Here is a 14,385-nt window from a genome sequence, read left to right as displayed (position 1 = left end):
CGTTGCTCACAGATTCCCCTGCAGTAACCATGCTGATATATCATTGTTATTATTGTAGCATCTGTGCAGGTTTAACTCCAGTCCTGGAGGGCCACAGTGTCTGCAGGTTTAACTCCAGTCCTGGAGGGCCGCAGTGTCTGCAGGTTTAACTCCAGTCCTGGAGGGCCGCAGTGTCTGCAGGTTTAACTCCACAGTGTAGTCCTACTTTTACAATATTTTTTTGTTCTCAAGTATTGTTTCTCAAACTGCCTCAGGATGTTTATAACGGTTGTGATTATCATGTGATCATGGTTTGGCTATTTGTGTAGTGAAATGTATGTACACACAACAACTCTGTGAACGAACCATGGCGGTGAACGATCAACATTGCAAGTGCAGAGCAGATCTCGTCCGATCGGTGTTAAGAATATCACTGAAGTGGCAAGTGAGCCGGATGTTTGCCTGTACTGTAGGTGAGGCTGTCAGATTGGTTGCAGTGTGTAATGCTGTTCAGTGGGCTATGGCCCTTAGCATCTGCAGTAACCCCTCCCTCCTGGTGCCGTTTATATTTAGAACAGTGTGTGCAGATCTGAGCACCACAGAACAAGAAAGATGCAGGTAAAAAGCTCAAAGAAGGGCAACTAACCTGGCTCCTGGTAACAAATGTTATGTTATACGTATATGTTTTGCTGAGGGAAACTGAGTTTTGATTCTAAGTTTCTAAACTGACAAGAGGGTATAACAAGGTGAACAATGTAGTTTTCCGGTTCATTTCTATCTGTAAGCCATGAGGAGTGGTGGATAACATGAAATTCCTCTTCAATTTACCGAACTGAATCTGCTGCTACGGCTGCAGTTTTGAGCAGGAGTGACCTTAACGAGACGTTTCCCTTCCCGTATGAAACCCGGATCGCTCGTCTGTTTGGGGTCTGAAGGAGCTTATTTATAAAACATCAAGCGCTTAGATTTTCCGGCTCGTTTGGACCCTGGAAATAAAGCGTGCAGAAGTGTCGCAGACAGAGCCTCCTGGAGCTCACCTGTCTCGTTCCCATGCTAATTCATCGCCAATGGCAACCGTGTGCCCGACGGTCTCCGGTCCTGCATCCCGGTGTGTGAGCAACGCCCTAAAGCACACACACCCCGTCTGCGTGGTGTTAGATGAGTTCACTCACACCGACTGTGTTACTGCAGCTGTCAGTCACACAGAGAGCAGCCTGTTTTTGATTAAAAAAAGGAAGCAGAACTTCAAAGCGGCAGTGGTTTCTTGCACGAGTCCACACCAGACACGCTGTGCTACGGGGGGGGGGGGGGGGGTCGTTAGTAAGTGTGTTTAAGCTCTGTAGGTTTGTTCTCTCTGTGCAGCACTAAGGCCAGCTTTAACACAGCGGTGTTGTCTGTGTGGGCCGTGCTCCAGGCCGGTCTGGTCCTGTGAGCGTTTGTGGTTTCTGTGTTACAGCCTCTGGGCTCCTGGCCTTGTTGCTTCTGTTTGAGGCTCTTGTGTGAGGCTCTTGTGTGAGGCTCTTGTGTGGGCCGGTGATTCATTCAGAATAAACCACAGCCGGTGTGTCCTGGGCCTCCTGCGCATGGACCGGAACCAGGACCGGTATCAGGACCGGTACCACACCAAAGAGAGAGAGAGAGAGGTACCACACCACAGAGATGGAGGGAGAGAGAGTGAGGTACCACACCACAGAGAGAGTGAGGTAACACCACAGAGAGAGAGAGAGAGAGAGAGAGAGAGAGAGAGAGAGAGAGAGAGAGAGAGAGAGAGAGAGAGAGAGAGAGAGAGAGAGAGAGAGAGAGAGAGACAGAGAGAGAGAGAGAGAGAGAGAGAGAGGGGGTACCACACCACAGAGAGAGAGGGACAGAGAGTGAGGTACCACACCACAGAGGGAGAGGGAGAGAGAGAGAGAGGTACCACAACACAGAGATAGAGGGAGAGAGAGTGAGGTACCACACCACAGAGATAGAGGGAGAGAGAGTGAGGTACCACACCACAGAGATAGAGGGAGAGAGAGTGAGGTACCACACCACAGAGAGAGAGGGAGAGAGGGAGAGAGAGAGAGAGAGTGAGGTACCACACCACAGAGAGAGAGAGAGAGAGAGTGAGGTACCACACCACAGAGAGAGAGAGAGAGAGAGAGAGAGAGTGAGGTACCACACCACAGAGAGAGAGGGACAGAGAGTGAGGTAACACACCACAGAGATAGAGGGAGAGAGAGTGAGGTACCACACCACAGAGATAGAGGGAGAGAGAGTGAGGTACCACACCACAGAGAGAGAGAGAGAGATGGAGACAGCGAGAGGAGGAAGGAGGGATGAGAGAAGGGAAGGAGGAAGAGAAGGAAAGAGGTTAGGAGGGAAGCGAAAGAAGGAGGGAGGAAGAGAGAGAGAGGTTAGGAGGGAAGCGAAAGAAGGGAGGGAGGAAGAGAGAGAGAGAGGGAGAAATCAGAAGTGAAGTTGGTGCTGTGGTGACAGGATGAGAGTGTGTGAGTGACTGTAGGGGGGGCTGCCTCACAATGACCGTGTTTGTTATGTACGTGTGTACGGCGGGGGGGGGGAGAGAGAGAGAAATCCATGCATTCTTTTTTTCTCTGCTACTTCCTTTCAGGCTGAGTCACCGCTGAGAGAGCGAGGGAGAGGAGGAGAGAGAGAGCGAGGAGGGAGGAAGGGGAGACAGCACGCAGCAGCGGGAGCGGAGGAACGCGTGAGTGTGAGAGAGAAGGAGAGGAACGCAACAGAGACTGAGCGCGCGGCTCGGACGGAGAGAGTGTGAGAGGAGGAGACGGAGGAGAGATCGCCCATCCCCCCTGCAGAGCTCCACCATGAGCGATGTCACCATCGTCAGAGAAGGCTGGGTACAGAAACGAGGTGAGTGCTGCCTCCACACCGCCCCCATGAACGCGCAGAGCGAACACCACCCCCATGAACACCTCAGCATGGCTCCCATACCAGTGTGTGTGTACTGGATGTGACATGTGACTCCCTGCGTGCGTTTGAGTGAGGGGTGTGTGTGTGTGTGTGTGTGTGTGTCAGAAATCTGGCAGAGCTGAGGGCGCCGCCATGCTCATCTCCCATGATCCTCTGCTTCAACCGGCAGCCTCCGTCACTGGCTGTATTTAGACAGAGTGGCGTGTTCACTGCTTTGTGTGTGTGTGTGTGTGTGTGTGTGTGTGAGAGAGAGAGAGGGGGGGGGGGGTGAGAGTGTGTAAGAGTGTGTGTGTGAGTCAGTGAGAGAGAGAGAGATGTGTGTGTATGTGTATGATATCTGTGTGTATATGTGTGTATGTGTATGATATCTGTGTGTATAATATCTGGGTGTATATGTGTGTATGTGTATGATATCTGTGTGTATAATATCTGTGTATATGTGTGTACGTGTATGATATCTGTGTGTATAATATATGTGTGTATGTGTATGATATCTGTGTGTATAATTTCTGTGTGTATATGTGTGTATGTGTATGATATCTGTGTGTATATATCTGTGTATATGCGTGTATGTGTATGATATCTGTGTGTATAATATCTGTGTGTATATGTGTGTGTATGATATCTGTGTGTATAATATCTGTGTGTATATGCGTGTATGTGTATATCTGTGTGTATAATATCTGTGTGTATATGTGTGTATGTGTATGATATCTGTGTGTGTATATATCTGTGTATATGCGTGTATGTGTATGATATCTGTGTGTATAATATCTGTGTGTATATATGTGTATGTGTATGATATCTGTGTGTATAATATCTGTGTGTATATGTGTGTATGTGTATGATATCTGTGTGTATAATATCTGTGTGTATATGTGTGTATGTGTATGATATCTGTGTGTGTAATATCTGTGTGTATATGTGTGTATGTGTATGATATCTGTGTGTATAATATCTGGGTGTATATGTATGATATCTGTGTGTAAATTGTGTGTGTATATCTGTGTGTATATGTGTGTGTATGAAATCTGTGTATAAATTGTGTATGTGTATAATATCTGTGTGTATATGTGTGTGTGTGTAATATCTGTGTGTATATATGTGTGTGTGTGTGTTTGTATCTGTGTGTATATGTGTGTGTGTATGATATCTGTGTGTATGTGTATGTGTGTGTATGATATCTGTGTGTGTATGACATCTGTGTATGTGTGTGTGTGTGTGTGTGTGTGTGTGTGTGTGTGTGTGTGTGTGTATCTGTGTGTGTAAATTGTGCGTATGGGGCTGTAAGGACAGGAAGTCCTCTGAAGCAGAACAATGGCCGACAGGAAGTGGTGGTGGGCGCTCACTGTGGAAGGCCGGAGGGGTGGGGGGTCAGTCTCGTGCTCCTGTATGACCCCCTTTACCAGGGCCAGCCCCCCCAGCCCTCTCTACCCAGGGTGCACCTCTCTGTCAGCTCAGGGCCTTAGCTCTGCCCATTTTCCAGGGGGCCATTACCAGGGGGGTCTTCTAACCAATCACATCAGTGCTCTGAGGCCAGGTCCAGGGTGAAGGTGATAGTGATAGTGAGAGTGAGAGTAATAGTGAGAGAGTGAAAGAGTGAAAGAGAGTGTGAGATGAGAAGGAGATGGTTAGATATTCAGAGGAGGGAGAACCAGCTGTTTCCAGTGAGGCTGTCTGGAGGTTCTGCAGAACTGAACCTCAGGGACCTGGATCACTGTGAATCTCCTCTGTGTGCCTGGGGTTCTGTGTGTCTGTGGGTCTGAACGAACAAACACACACACACACACACACACACACACACACACACACAGCCGTGTTAGCTGTCAGACTGCAGGCTGTATTTTCCTCTCTGTTCTCACTGCCTGTCCATCTCCCGGCTCTGAGTGTGTGTACACTGCTGATTGGCTGGAGCTGCTGTATCGCCCCTCCCCTCCCCCAATCACAGCAGAGTTGCAGATTGCTGCTTCCTGTGTGACAGGCTGTAGCTTGTAGGGACAAAGTGGTCAGAGACTCTGCTGTTCTGACATCCACAGGAAGGTCACTCCACCACCGTGGGGCCAGGACAGACAGCAGTCGTGACCGAGAAGTGCAGGTGCAGTGAGGGGGAGGTGCCAGGTGTCCTGAAGTAGTGGAACATAGGGGTCTTGCTGGTGTATATGTCTTGATAAGTGATTGAATATATATACAGGAGCTGATCCTTTAACTGCCTGGTACGCGAGCACCAAAGTTTTAAATGTGATGCGAGCCATAACAGGCAGCCAGTGGAGGTCGCTGAGCAGGGGGGTGACGTGTGAATGTCTGGGGACAATGAACACCAGACAGGCTGAGGCGTTCTGAATCAGTTGTAGGGGTCTGATGGCGGATGCTTTTATCTAAACTGTCACCTGTAACTAGCGGGGGGGATTTGCTGAGGTGCAGTTGGGTATTTCGGATACGTTACCGTGCTGAGGCCAGGTGCCGATCTGGTTGGTCACGGTGCTTAAAAAAAAAAAAAAAAGATGTCCCTGTGTTGTCAATCATCTGTGATGTTTCCAAGAGCTCCGCCCACATGCTTGCCCATAGACACGCCCCCAGACCAGCCTCAGTCTGCAGCTGGGAAACAAACCTTCTTTTGTTTGGGTTGGACCCCCTCCAGTGTGACCCCCACGGCCCCCCGGCCCCCCCGGCCCCCCGGCCCCCCGGCCCCCACGGCCCCCCGGCCCCCACGGCCCCCCAGGCTGAAGGGCTGTGCAGAGATGCTGAGTTTTTGTTGGCTCTGATCCAGCAGGCAGCATCTCCAGTGGGACGTTTTTAAAAATAGACCCTGCATGATTCAGGAGGGGGGGGCGGGGGGGGGGCGTAAGGACATCATTTCCTGTAAACTCCATGACTGAATGGAGCACATCTAAAAAGGGCTGTGTGGACCAATCAGAGGTAAATGGTACCCACACACACACACACACACACACACATATATCCACACACACACACACATATATCCATACAGACAGACACACACACTCGCACACATGCATACCCTTCACTCACACCCTCCACACACTCACACCAACACATACGTGCACACATAAACACACACTTACACACACCCTACACTCTCTCACACACCCTACACTCTCACACACACACACACACACACACACTCACACACACACACACACACACACACACACACACACGCAGTAGAAGTCATTCCTCCTCAGGTTTCCAGCACAGGAAGCTCAGCCCTGTTCTCACTCACACACACTGCAGGCTAACCTGATCTCTACATCTGATACACGCACTGCACTGCACTATACACACACTGCATCACTCACACTGCAGTTATCCTGCACTATACACACTGCATCACACTGGAGTTATCCTGCACTGCACACACTGCATCACTCACACTGCAGTTATCCTGCACTATACACACTGCATCACACTGGAGTTATCCTGCACTATACACACACTGCATCACTCACACTGCAGTTATCCTGCACTGCACACACTGCATCACTCACACTGCAGTTATCCTGCACTATACACACTGCATCACTCACACTGCAGTTATCCTGCACGAGGACCAGCTCTGCGTTAGAGTATCCCATGGTTACCGCATGCTCATTATGGGATGTCAGAGGATGTTGTTATGTTGTTGTGGCACAGGAAGTGGCTGTCTTTGGCCCAGGAAGTGGCCGTCTGTGGGCACAGGAAGTGGCCGTCTGTGGGCACAGGAAGTGGCCGTCTGTGGGCACAGGAAGTGGCCGTCTGTGGGCACAGGAAGTGGCCGTCTGTGGGCACAGGAAGTGGCCGTCTGTGGGCACAGGAAGTGGCCGTCTGTGGGCACAGGAAGTGGCCGTCTGTGGGCACAGGAAGTGGCCGTCTTCGGCACAGGAAGTGGCCGTCTTCGGCACAGGAAGTGGCTGTCGTTGGCCACAGGAAATGGTGCTCCTCGTGCTTCCTGCTGGCTGTGAGCGGGAGAGAGAACAGTCTCAGGCCTGTCTGCCCCCTACTGCTACAGCGGTGTGGTCATGTGACCCTGGCAGTAAGTGGTCATGTGACCCTGACAGGAAGCTCATGTCCTGCAGCATCAGAGACTGATGAGCATGATATTGTGTCACACACTCACTCACTCTCTAACACACACACACACACACACACACACACACACACAGCTGACTGATGGGAAACAGAGGGATGGGGGGAGGATGATGAGTGATGAGGGGTCAAGGTGGATTGACTGTGACTCAGTCTCCCAGGATGCACCAGGTCAGTGAGTCACGGCCACAGCATTAGTCATCAGACGTCCAGTATACAAGACATACACACACACACACACACACACACACACACACACACACACACTCATACACACACACACTCATACACACACACACACACTCATGCACACACACACACGCACACACACACGCACATATATACACACACACATATACACACACACTCATACACACACACACACACACACACACACACTCATACACACACACACACATACTCTCACACACACACGCTCACACTCACTCTCTCACACACACACACACACACACACACACTCATACACACACACACTCATACACACACACACACACTCATACACACACACACACACACTCATGCACACACACACACGCACACACACACGCACATATATACACACACACATACACACACACACATATACACACACACTCATACACACACACACACACATACTCTCACACACACACGCTCACACTCTCACTCTCTCACACACACACACACACACACACACACTGACTTTATTCCCATGCCTGTATTTATTTTAAAGTGTAATTAATTCAGTTTAATTTGCATTTAGCAGAAATGATTTTTGTTCATGGTTGCTTGTGTCACAGTGAAAGACCCCCTCCCCCGTGTGATTCACCTTTAATCATCAGAGTTTGAGAGTAGGTGATGCACTGAATGATGGGATAGATGAGAAATCTTCATGTTTATGAAGCGAAGTGTTCCAGGCTGGTGTGTGTGTGTGTGTGTGTGTGTGTGTGTGTGTGTGTGTGTGTGTGTGTGTGTGTGTGTGTGTGTGTGTGTGTGTGTGTGTGTGTGTGTGTGTGTGTGTGTGTGTGTGTGTGTGTGTGTGTGTGTGTGTGTGTGTGTGTGTGTGTGTGTGGTATTTAATAACCGCAGTGTGTATAAAGCCATGGTGTTCTCTCTTATTTAATCACCGGCCCTATTTAACCGCACGCTAGCGCTGCAGGCAGTGCGCTATAATGCAGAGGGAGCTTGGCGTGTAAATAAGAGGCTGCGGGTTCCAGTCCCAGGTGTGGCACAGCCGCTGAGCCCCGGAGCAAAGATACTAAACCCGACTGCCTCAGTAAAGATGCAGCTGTGTAAACCGACTGTGTGCATAAACACAAGCTGTGTGGGTTTCTCTGCACAAGTGCATTCATGTGAATGTGTCTGCTGTCTCTGAGGTTCAGTGGTGCCTTCAGTGTCTGGTGCTGCTGCCCAGTCTGAGGAGCGAAAAGGGGGTTCTGGGATATGTAGTCTGTGGGAGTCTAGGATGTGTAGTCTTCATAAGAAGCATTTTTATCTCAGTTGGCTGTTATACTGCTGTTTAATAATTGTAATTTTTGTTCTTACCTTTAAAAAAAATCCTTGGTAAGAAGCTAGCTAGCATCGTTTCACCCAAGTCGCATCGATTTGTATTAAAAATGCGTTGGTGGCGATGTAACTGGAATGTTCATTTAAAATGGTTCAGCAGTAAATTGTTGCTGAAGACATAGTCTGCCATAAACGCTGATGTGTGTTGTGGTTGCTGCTTGTTTCAGAGATCAAACACAGTGGCCAGAGTCTGCCTTTCAGCGCAGAAAGGCGACGCCAAAGACAGGAAGGTCCCCACACAGACACACACACAGACACAGACAGACAGACACAGACAGACACACACACACCCACACACACAGACACACACACACACACACAGACACAGATACAGACAGATACAGACAGACACAGACAGACAGACACACACACACACACACACTCACACACATACACTCACACACATACACTCACACACATACACATACACTCACACACATACACTCACACACACACACGCACACACACACACACTAGTCTGCAGGCGTTATGTGACCAGCTCCCAGTTCAGCAGATGCAGCTTCACGGTCCAGTTTGCTGGTTCCTCTTTCTTTCCCAGGTTCCTGTGCTGCTGGCACAGATCAGTCTGGGACTTCCAGAAGTACTTCCTGTTCTTTTGTGTAGAAGCCGCAAACAGAGGTGGTTAGCATCGTGAAGACTAGCGCATCTGTCCAAATGCAGAAGTGAGGAGGACAATTGGAGACCGAATGGGTGTTTTTACGTCCGGCTCTAAGAGATCAATCCGCCTTGTTTTGTGTGTGATCTCTGGGATCTCGTACTCCAGTCCTGAGGTGCCCAGCAACTGTTCGGCTTTCTGCTTCTTCGGCTGAAGTGACACACCTTGGGCCTAAAATGGCCGCTGATTGGAAGGAGACCCGGAGGCCGTTTGGTCCTCCGGAACCGGAGTTAAACCTGCAAGCCCCATTCTGCTGATGCTGTGGCCCCTGCCACTGCGCCCTGTCTTTGACGAAGACCGTGTGATAATATTATTAGGCTCTAATAATTAAGGTGTTGCGGGAAGTGCTTTTATATAAACACAGATTGTTACACGGCAGTGAAATTATCTGAGACGGTGCTGATAAGCGGTCCCAGGCTGTGTTTACTCATCTCTCATCAGAGGCCTTCCCGTCTGCGTTCGTTAAGTTAATTTAACTCATTAAAACGCACTTCATCTTTTCTAACGAGTGCATTAGCCCTGTTTCTGTAAACCTGTAACAGGCGCTATGACATCAGCGCTGGTTAGATACCAGGAGAGGCGTGATTCAGATGTGTGGTCCTATTCTTTTTTTCATATGTGATGCCATATATGTAATTGTCCATAATGCTGCCATTTTACATTTTTCTTTTTATGGGAGGTCCCCTGGGCATTACCTGTGTGTTGTGTGGACGTTCCCTGAGTGTTCCCACTGGACGAGTCACACACGGATGAAGCTGTCCGTCAGGCTGTGTTCTGTGCTTGGGTACGGCTGGGTCCGAAATTCCCGAGATATTTAAGGATTAATATCGTCCCGGGCCTGCGTCGTCCTCTCGGAGGGAATATGGAAAGTCAACCGCAAACTACAGCGGAATTTATATTAGTTGGGTTACAGCACGGGGGCGGGGGACTGCCTCGTCATCTTTCTTCTGCCTTACATTACATTACCCCGCGAGTGAGCGAGTGTGAAAATACCTGCGCTTTCCATCACTTCCCCGTCCCGCTAATCTCTCTCCGCAGACCGGGGAGACGACATTATTCCTCGCCCTCTCCTGTAACAGTTCGTTGAAATGCTGAGCGGGCCCCAATCAATGTAGGACGTGGGCGTTTACCAGGTGTTTTCAACTCGGAGCGACTTACAATGACGAGAAAAAACCACCACAGGAGTTGGCCCAAAGCGAACCTACACAATCATATCGATCGCCGTCAAGAGAAGCGCGCTGCTAACCCTGCAAAAAGCCGCGCCGAGAAAGCTTTGTCTCTGGTTTTTTAAGGTAACCGTGCCAACGTCATCCTGCGGTTTTTTTTTTAGCTGCGCGGGGCTTCAGTCCCCGTGGGAACACACCTGATCCAGGTAGCCCGGCGCGGGAGACAGCTGCTTGGAGATCAGGTGACGCTTCCAGCCGTTAAAACGCTGCGAGTGAGAGCAGTACCGCCACTCGGTGCGGTTTCAGTTCAGTCCGGTCATTCGAACAAAGGCACCCGTATGAATCCCATCTGGCCGGAGACTCCAGGAGACCAGCTGTAGGATATTTAAGCGCAGTCTATCTGTCCAGCGACATCATTTATTTATTCGTCCTCTATTTATAAGCAGAGGGGAGCTCTACTGAGATTGGTGTTCTTTTCAAGAGCCACCTGACCTAGACCGCCACGTTAGTGCAGACGCAGAAAAATAGCAGACAACGTCCGTGTTTTGTGGACAGCGAAGCAGCGATATTAAAACAAACCAAATAAAATGGACATTGTTGTGATTGTAAGCTCATTGCTTTGCGTTCTGTGAATTAAACCAGTTAAACGATGAAAACACTGGCGTCGCACCATTCGCGTTGGTTGAGGAGGTGGAACAATGCAACAACTTTATTTCCTTTTTGCTAGTTTCTAGTTCCGTTTTGTCGCCAACTGAGACACGTAGTTTGCCGTAAATAAGGCAGTCATTAAAATTGCATGATGTCTTTCACCCGCTGTATACGGCGGTAACTAATGATAATAATACGGTAATGGCGGTTGAGGAATTTGCTGCCCATCTCCTGTTTCGTTTCCAGACGGGCCTTAGCCAGCGGAGTCGCAACGGATACCGGTGTCCGCTTTCACGCCACAGGACCTGGCTGTCCGTTAGCGGGCAGGGCTTGGAAACGTAAACGCACCAGGCCGGGCTTGGAAACGTAAACGCACCAGGCCGGGCTGCAAGCCCTCACCAGCCAAACCGCTGCACACCGCTCGGAAGACAAACTTTATTTTTTTTTTTTTTTAAAGCCAATTTAAGCGTTATGTTTTATTCATCCGGTTGCGCAGACCCGGCCCTGCGTGTCTGGCTCGCTGTGCGTCGGAGACTGACTGCAACAACAACATCAACTGCAGTCTAAATTATAGCCGCCCGGCCATTCACAATTTCATTATAGAAATTCACTTGGACCACTTTTTCAGAAGGAGGATTATGGCAAATGTGAAGGTTTGCATTACCTACGCCTCACCTGGGTGGAGGCAGCCTCTATTAGCAGTTTATGACTTTTGTTTGTGTGTGTGTGGGAGCTGGCGAGCGTGTGTGTGCGTGTGGGCCGTTTCCGTGGTAGCAGTCTCTCCACACTGCGGTCAGAGCGCTCGGTTCAGTGAGTTCAGAGCTGCTGGCACCGGAGCCCAGAGCAGTGGTGTACCAGCCCCGCCAAAATCAATCACCCATCCCGCCATCCCTCCCCGCTGCGGCTCCACACTGCAGCCACAACACCAGCCAGTCAGTTTATTTTATTATTGTTATTATGATTATTTATTAGCTGTGCAGACGCTGGTTTCCCGCGCTGTAGCAGAAACGACCTCTCTGCCCTACTCTCCTTGATTCTGCTCACGATATGGCGACCCGACTCTCTCTCTTCCAGCCCTTCTGGGGGCGTGATCCGGGAGGGGCTTGTGCCTAGCAACACTGCTGATGGACTGCTAGCCTAGCAACACCGCTAATGGGCAGCTAGCCTAGCGACACCGCTAATGGACAGCTAGCCTAGCGACACCGCTAATGGACAGCTAGCCCCAACTGTGGAGAAGCAGCTCTGTTCATAGTGATTCTGGTTACATTTGCTTTTGTCCGGATTATAATTATTTCACTACACATAATGTTATTTTCCGAATCAGCATTTGTTGTAGCGCGTGCGTTGATCTGAAACAGTAAATTATAGAATGCTAGGAGCTGTCAAATCCATATCTAATATCCTCGCAGCCTGATCCATAATCACTTCGTGTTATATGTACACTTTTCCAATAAAAGATGTATTTGAACATTTAACACTGCATTCAGACTCTCTCTTCTCTCTCTCACTCTCTCTCTCTCTTTAAAGCAATACTAACTGCCACACACTGTTTCTTACAACAGCACGCGTTTTGAAATCGGTTGACCGTTATGTCAGTTGGATTTATGTGTGCGCGTGCGTCTGTCTGTTCGTGTGTGTTTGTGTGTCAAGGCAAACCGCACGTGTGCCTGTGATGCACGACTTGTTCAGTGAGTGATGTCACACGGTGTGTTGAGAGGTCGGTGATGTGATGCGGTCTGATGTTGAGTCTCTGTCTCAGCGCTGTTTTCGGGGAAAGCTGGTCACGAGCAGCCAGGCGCGAGGCCCGGAGAATCCTTTCTCTTAAAAAATGAATCCCGCTCTGTGGGATTAGCGGCCAGGTGGCTAATTTTCCTGGTTTAATACGGAGCAGATTGGAGCTGGTCTCCGAGAGCCCAGAGGATTGTGGGACTTTTATAAAGTGCGGTGACAGCAGCTTTCCCACCTGAGTTACCTGCCCCTTCAACAGCAGCTGTGTGTGTGTGTGTGTGTGTGTGTGTGTGCGTGTGTGTGTGTGTCTGTGTGTGTGCGCGTGTGTGTGTGTGTGTGTCTGTGCGTGTGTGCGTGCTGAGATGTGTGTGTGTGTGTGTGTGTGTGTGTGTGCGTGTGTGCATGCTGAGATGTGTGTGTGTGTGTGTGTGCTGGGGTGTGTGTGTGTCTGCGCATGTGCTACGGTGTGTGTGTGTGTGTGTGTGCGTGTGTGTGCGTGCGTGTGTGTGCGTGTGCATGTGTGTGTGTGTGTGTGTGTGTGTGTGTGTGTGTGTGTGTGTGTGTGTGTGTGTGTGTGTGTGTGTGTGTGCGTGTGTGTGTGTGTGCATGCTGAGATGTGTGTGTGTGTGTGTGTGTGTGCTGGGATGTATGTGTGTGTGTCTGCGCATGTGCTACGGTGTGTGTGTGCTGGGGTGTGTGTGTGTGCTGGGCTGTGTGTGTTTTATTGGTTTCAGTGTGACCAGTTTCTGCGCTGATTTCCGTTGAAGAGCTGGGTGATTTGGGCGAAGTTTAAGTATTGCACATTCTGCTGTGCATCTGTGCTGCTTGGGGTTTTATTGACGCACTTGAAGTCTGCTTCGCTCCAGGCTTAAACTAAAACATTTACTGCAGGGATCATCAAATCAGGGCCCTCCAGGCTGAGAACTGCTGCCTTTACCTGTGAGTCAGTCTGACCAATCAGCAATGCAAACTGTTAAGCTAATTCCCCGGAAGGAAGGAATACCGGGGCTGGGTTTGGAGTCGATTCGATTTGATGATCCGTGATTTACGGCAGCTGTAGGATCACAGCCCGTTTGGGACGTGAACCCAAACCCTGCCGCCCCCAGAGAGGGGTGCGCGCAGAGGGACGTTGAGAGATGGTGTGGCGCTTGCCTCATCGTGGTCAGAAGCTCTCGTGCAGCCGTCAGCGGCCGGGCGCGGTCGCCTCGGGCCTTTGATGTCCGGGGGAAACGCGTGATGCCACCGCTTCTCCTTTTCACACTGCGCGGCGAGAAGAGTCACGCCACGGGTAACGTGGCCAACGGGCTGAAGGCTGGAGGCTGCTGTTTTCATCAGGCTGACGGGGGGAGTGTACGCGCTGTTCTCTGTGGGCAGGGTCGTGCGGTAGTTGACAGTCAGAATGCCAGGTTAGCCGGGTTAGCGCCAAACGCGGACACAGTTCAGGGTGTGGATGTGAGTGGGTGACGGGATCATCAGCCCTGCCTCTCCAATCCAAACGGTAAACGGTTGGCATTTATATAGCGCCTTTATCCAAAGCTCTGTACAATTGACGCTTCTCATTCACCCATTCACACACATTCCGACTGCCAGACGACTCCTCTTACCACC

At 50.1% G+C, this 14,385-nt stretch overlaps 2 protein-coding genes across 3 annotated transcripts in view; both read left to right on the top strand.

The window, feature by feature from the left end:
- Positions 1–14,385, top strand: part of LOC133121737 (adenylosuccinate synthetase isozyme 2) — a 296,275-nt gene that overhangs the window by 85,150 nt on the left and 196,740 nt on the right. The window lies entirely within an intron of this gene.
- LOC133118518 (RAC-gamma serine/threonine-protein kinase) overlaps positions 1–14,385 on the top strand; it is a 66,240-nt gene that overhangs the window by 8,867 nt on the left and 42,988 nt on the right. Inside the window, exon 2 of the mRNA XM_061228595.1 lies at positions 2,591–2,850. Coding sequence (XP_061084579.1) covers positions 2,805–2,850 — 46 coding nt within the window. The 5' untranslated portion in view covers positions 2,591–2,804. The remainder of the gene's footprint in view (positions 1–2,590; positions 2,851–14,385) is intronic.

The sequence above is a fragment of the Conger conger genome, chromosome 2, assembly GCF_963514075.1.
Source record: "Conger conger chromosome 2, fConCon1.1, whole genome shotgun sequence".
NCBI lineage: Eukaryota > Metazoa > Chordata > Actinopteri > Anguilliformes > Congridae > Conger > Conger conger.
Note: the sequence above shows the minus strand (reverse complement) of the source record. Positions and strands in the feature narration are given on the sequence as shown.